Below are 6,224 nucleotides of genomic sequence, written 5' to 3' on the forward strand. Positions count from 1 at the left end.
ACATCCCAAAAAATAGATGGAGAAAAATCAACGATGTTAGATAAGATGTGCTTTAACCCGACTTATTGCTTTACTAGCAAATGCCTAAATTAATATTTTTAAAAGCAAAATACACTTTGATTTAAAATTAACTTTTTATCTTTTACGATTATACATTTAGGATACTTTAGTTCTTTACCTGTTTGTAGGAGTTGGCAAGGAATCATTTATTTGTAGAATAAGCAATACAAAAATAACTCATCGTCAATGATAATTAAAAGACCTACACTATGTCTACATCATCTACATCTACAAGAAGTTTCATCGAAAAGAAAAAAGACTCCGGTACATGTATGTACCTGCACACACAATCATCAGAACATGTAGAACTGCAACTGGTGCACCCTGCACCATCATCCACATTACTACGTTTCTTCTTTACTAAGTATATATCTGATATTAATTCAGGCTAGCAACATGATGAGCAGTGAAGTACTTAACTTGAAAACTATTAATTAGACCAAGAATAAAAATCAAGTTCTTTTACTTAACATTCTAAAAGGGCTACACAAATTCTAAATTTATTAAATATAATAGCTGCTTCCCTATAGCACACAAGAAAACAAGTAGGATACTGCGTCTTATGTGTACATATGGTGGTGGCTGCTCCATCTTACTGTCCATGTCTTTCCAGGAGGAATCGATCTTAAACTCCTCACTGATAAATGGAAGAGGCAAGCGACAAAATACTTCCTGGAAAAAGATGAGAGGAAATTTTCAAAACATATATTAACAATACTACAAAATTCTTACGCAAGAAGCTGGTTTCACTCATTCAAACATACAAGAAACCAGCATATATAATGAACAATCAAAGTCATTAAAATACAGAATCCTTCAGAAGTTTGTATTAATTAATTTAATAATATACATTCCTTTCTTTCTCAAACACGATATATATTATTCATCTTACATCCATAAATATCGAAAAAGGTCAGAACAGGATATATATATATGTAAGTGCATTAGATGTAAAATATTTTTCACAAGCCTTACCGAAATGTCACTTGTTGAAGCATCAGGCTGCCCATCCAACAAATACAACATTCCTGTCAGCCAGCCTAATCAATGAAAAATACCAATAAAAAAATAAAACTTTGAAAAGAAATATCTAAATCAAGTGAGGCTATAAAAATTGATATCAATCCAAGTAGAAGCAGTTTTAAACCTTAAAAGGCATATATTTGCACATGTGACAAGCAAGTCAATTAAAACATCAATAAAACTTACGACTGTGGAGTGACATTGGAACCATAACCAATACCGAGATATTTTTAAAAGGAAAGATGGGACGAGGTAAATAAAGAAACACAAGATTAGATATTCTAAGCAGAACAAATAACTGAATTTGAATATGAGCGGGAATCTAGCTGAAGGAGATACAGCAGGTTGCAGTATAATCAATAAGCAGAAACAGTAAAAGATTCTGGTGAAAAGAAAAAATTGACCTTCCTATCCAAGCGCCAATCAGAAGGATGCCTCCAGCAAACAGCTAGACCAGGATGATCTTTTAGCAGCAAAACTGCATCTGGCCATGGTGCACATTTATTATGGAACGCAATTTTACATCGTACACACCTCAAGTGCTTTTTTTGCTTGCAAATGAAGCATACCTGTCCATTGAAGGACTCGATAAGAGAATGGCAAGACAAGGAAGACAAAATAAGGAAAAAGACTGTGGATGCGGTTCAGTAAACAGCTTAATCCAATAACTATTCATTAAGCTCTTGTTAAATGATGAAAATTATTCAAAAGTTTGACCGTGTACTTATGGAAGAGTTTAGCACACATCAACATTATAGAACTTGTGATCAATCTCCCTTTCCACATGTGTTCATACCACCCCAAGTTCATGGCAAGACACAAATAATCTAACATTCACTGAGTGTGTTAAATATCAGCAAAATGATAAATCAAATATTACCTTCTATAAATTTCATTAGTCAGAAGAAAACAATAATTCACATGAGAAAGCATGGATAAGCTAATATCTAAAAAAAAGTGTCCATTCATCGTGTAATCCATATGTCCAAAGGCAAATCAGTGTATTAAGGAAGTGAGGGTCGATGTCAGTAGGAAAGAGACCAATGTTGCATTCACTAAAAACCTACATGCTGTGGACACTTGTATTTTTTCAGACTGGTAGCTCCAACAGAATCTTTTACACATTCAGAATGGAAGCGAGCGTCACATCCGCGAACCGAACACACTACCTCCTCACCAGGGTAGATAAAATGGCGGCAAAAACAACATTCCTCCTGAACACACGCACATACCAATTAGTTGCATGCAAAAATAATTAATCATTAATTTGAAAAAAAATTTGAAAACATAGTAAAAAAAATACCATCTTGGGAGCGCCAACAAGAAATGGATGAGAGAAGGGATCTTTGAGGCGATCCTGGAAGGCTTTGTGAGAGGCGGGCTTCTTGACCCGATCGAGTGAGCCGCGGGTGCGCTTAACAACCCGATGCTCGAAGGCAGGCTCCGAAACGAAGGCATCGGGTAGGGTTTTGACGGGAGCGTCTGCGACATCGGAGGAGCAGTGAGAGAGTGTGAGAGTCGAAGACAGAGACAGGTTCCCTAAATCTGGCATTGCCGAAATACTTAGGAGAAAGTTGCCGACAGAGGCAAAGGGAGAGAGAAAAGATGCAGAGAGGGAAAGCGAAAGATGAAGATGAAGAAGAAGAGGAAGAGGAAGATGAACAAGAAGAAATGAGCGGGAAAATGTGATTTTCAGAAGATGCAGTGAAATACCGAAAGAGGCATATCACCAATTCTATATTTACGATTCTGCCACTTCCTTGTTCCTTGCAACCTTGTCCGGTTCAATACTGAGGGGACCGCTAGTTTTGAATTTTGGTCACCAAGGACAAAAGTGGCTATTCCAAATAAAAACTAATTTGTACCTTGTTAATTAGAATAGTGGAAATATATGCACATCTGTGTTTTCCTTTTTTTTATATAATAATAAAAAAAAATTTAAAATAAATAGTTTTATCATAATTATTAAATTTAAAATAACAAAAGAATAATGATTTTACCAAATAATAGAGATGTTTCAAATGGAGTGGAGATACTTAGTGGAAATTAATGTTATTTTATTTGATATGTGAAATTTAGTGTGAGAATCTAATGAGGGTGAAAGAATGCTCTTTCTTTCTTTTTATTTAGGTTATTTTGTCATTTTGTAATTGATAAAGCAGTTAGCATAGTAGTTTTGAATTTAAATTGTGAACATTCATTCTTTCTTTTTTTCTTTGCATTTTGTTATAATGTCTTTCAAAAATATTTTAACTTCTCACTCTTTAACTCTCCCACTTTTTTATTAACCTCCCCACTTCCCTCTAACTCTTATTTTAAACGACTAACCCACAATCTTTTTATGAGAAATTATTTTCGAAGAATAAGAAGGCAAAAGAAGGAGAAGTGTCATTCGTTGTGTTCCTATGTTTGCTCTCAAACGAAAGTTCCCTTCTTCTATTAGAAAAGGCCAAGCAAGTTAAACATATATTATCATACTGTCAAGGAAATCCGACGGGGTTGTGGAGACCTCCAACGGTGATACAAACCAACTCGACAAACAAATGACTAAGGACACCACAAACTCTTCACAACTAGGTCTGTCATCTCGACATGCAAAACAAGATCCTGCCAAATCTCATAAGAGCCTCAGCAGAGGAAGAACAAGACATGAACCATAATAGCAGTTGTTATTCCCTTTAATCTTCTTACAAGACAAGTTAAGTAATTAAAATAGGCTTACTTTGAACTTCGATTAGAAAAATAAGCTAGAAAATGGTGTACTTAGTAAAAAAATCACTGTAGAAAATAAATTGGGGTGTGATACATAAAAAATAATAGTGTATAAAATATTAATATAAATATGTTCTCTTCTTCTTATACCATATAGATGTATCACACCTTAATTTCTAATCATGTTTTGATGTGGCAATACTACTTTGTTGTGGAAAAGAAGAAAAAGATTAAAAATTAAATATTTTTTTAGGATTGATTACAGGAGTTTTTCATTATTTATTATTATTATTATATTTCTTTCTTTTTAGTTTAGTTTTGTATTAGTTACAAATTAAGATTAGTGATATTTGTAAATCATGATAATGTATGTAGACATATAATTAAACATATATTGATTATTTATATATTGGGTGATATATGTACATTTGGGTTGTTTAATTATACGTTTCATAATATACATAATAACGATATGGAGTTTGTGAGAAATAAATTATATGTATTAATTTATGATGAAACACTATCTTTTATGTACATACATTAATGGTATATATTTAAATGATATGTTTTATTAAATTTTATTATTGTTATAATTTACCTATTTAGTATAATTATTTGCGTACATATAATTAGACATTAATGGTGATATACATATAATCGAATCATATATTAGTGTGCATATATGATTTAGCACATTGCTTACATTACTCAAAAAAAAAAAAGTTTGTGGTGATGTGCGTGTCATAATAACTCTCAATTTTGTCTTTTTTTATTTTATTTTTATTTATTTGTTTAAGTATCTATTATTTATGTTCCTCTCTCATTTGAATGTATAATTTTTCAATCATTCAAACCAACCCTTTTCACCACTATCTCTTTTCTGTTGAATCTTGAGTCTACAAACTTTTTAACTTATGTGATGTGACATGAACCAGAATATCAATTGTTATTCCCTTTAATCTTCTTACTAGACAAGTTAAGTAAATAAAATGGGCTTACTTTGAGCTTCGATTAGAAAAATAAGCTAGAAAATTGTGTACTTAGTAAATTGGGTTTGCGCAAAAGTCCACTTTAACCAAACTTTTAGAAACTCACCCATGTGCTCACCTTTAACCTAGATTCTAGAAGACTCCCCTATGTGCTCACATTTGACCTAGTTTCTAAAAGCTTGTGGTCATTTACACCCCTACACTTCCTCTTTTCCTCTTTAAGGCACTCGTATCTATAAACAGGGTGTCTCCCCTCTTGTAAATCACACATTGATTTTTGAATAGAAAATATTTTTTTGTTAGAGTGTTGAGTCAGTCTTGAGTGCTCTCTTTTTGTGGATATTATATTGGGTGTTTGTGCACTTCAAGTGGCGACTCTTCGCCACTCACCTTGGAGTCTCCCACCACTCCAAGTGGCATGACCACCATCATCATCCATAAGCTTCCTTTATCTTTTCATCTATTTCTTCCTTGCGCCATTTCTATTCCTCTTATATTCTTGTGTTCTTCTTTTCCTTTTTGGTTTTTCCATCTTGTTGCTTTCCATTATATGTTTTAATTTCGCACCTCATCATCATCAACACCATATAATTACATTTTCTCTTTGCCCTCTAGAAGTGAACCTTCACACTTATTTAACCACTTGGTTAAGTTCGTGTCCAGTGAGAATCTTCTATGGGTTTCTCACCATATTCTGCTTAAAACAAAAAGTCATAACACAAAGTACAACCTATAAAATGTGCAATCTTAAAATCAACTCACATCAAACGGCGTCGTGAAGGTTGAGCTTGAAGAACGTCAAGGCTTGGATCTCCACAACAGCAGTAACCAGTAACCGCGTCGCAATCGACGCACGTTTAAGAGTGGTGTGCTCAATACCACAAGGATAAGAAGAACGGGCGTGGAGTTGTTGTTTACATTACTCGCACAAAATAAGAAGGAGAGTTTGCAATGATGTCTTGCCATAACAACTCCCATTTTTGTCTTTTTTTGTTTTGTTTTTGTTTGTTTCTTTTAATCATTTATTATCTATGTGTCCATGTCTCATCTTCAATGTATAACTTTTCAACCAGTGAGATTTAAAAAATATTATTAAATCTTTTTAATAAAAAAGTAACAATATAAAAATGTTACAATTAATCTTTAATAAATTGTTTGATTAGAAAATTATACAGATTATTTAGGTTTGAATTGTAAGATATGAATTTAACAATTTATGTTTGGATATTTTTTATTCTATAAGCAATGTCAACACAAACGCTAATAGTATTTGAATGAATTTTCAATGTTGAAAGTTAATTTAGACATACCTTGTCAATAAATTGTCACTTTTGTATACCATTTAGCATGTACTACAACTACAATCTCACAATGAGTTCATGTATCTTGAAAATGACATTGATAGTTATTCATCGTAAAGCGTACAATTATTCTCCTTTA

At 32.8% G+C, this 6,224-nt stretch overlaps 1 protein-coding gene across 3 annotated transcripts; it reads right to left on the bottom strand.

The window, feature by feature from the left end:
* Positions 1-181: 181 nt before the first annotated feature.
* LOC137813601 (histone-lysine N-methyltransferase ASHR3) lies at positions 182-2,864 on the bottom strand. Of its 3 annotated transcripts, none has more exons than XR_016519661.1 (6): positions 2,387-2,864; positions 2,151-2,297; positions 1,488-1,652; positions 1,036-1,100; positions 615-732; positions 182-432 (listed from the first exon to the last, which is right to left on the bottom strand). XR_016519661.1 is itself a non-coding variant. In XM_068615944.2 (6 exons), exons 1-6 carry the CDS (start codon positions 2,633-2,635, stop codon positions 263-265), a joined length of 876 nt encoding a protein of 291 aa, XP_068472045.1. In that variant the 5' UTR covers positions 2,636-2,785; the 3' UTR covers positions 182-262. The 3 variants fall into 3 exon arrangements, 2 of the variants coding, with proteins under 2 accessions (XP_068472045.1, XP_090156740.1); XM_068615944.2 differs by having other exon boundaries at positions 1,036-1,062; positions 2,387-2,785; XM_090300614.1 differs by lacking the exon at positions 182-432 and having other exon boundaries at positions 468-732; positions 1,036-1,088; positions 2,387-2,790.
* Between the last annotated feature and the right edge of the window lie 3,360 nt (positions 2,865-6,224).

This window comes from Phaseolus vulgaris, chromosome 1, assembly GCF_051622355.1.
Source record: "Phaseolus vulgaris cultivar YP4 chromosome 1, ASM5162235v1, whole genome shotgun sequence".
NCBI classification, from domain to species: domain Eukaryota; kingdom Viridiplantae; phylum Streptophyta; class Magnoliopsida; order Fabales; family Fabaceae; genus Phaseolus; species Phaseolus vulgaris.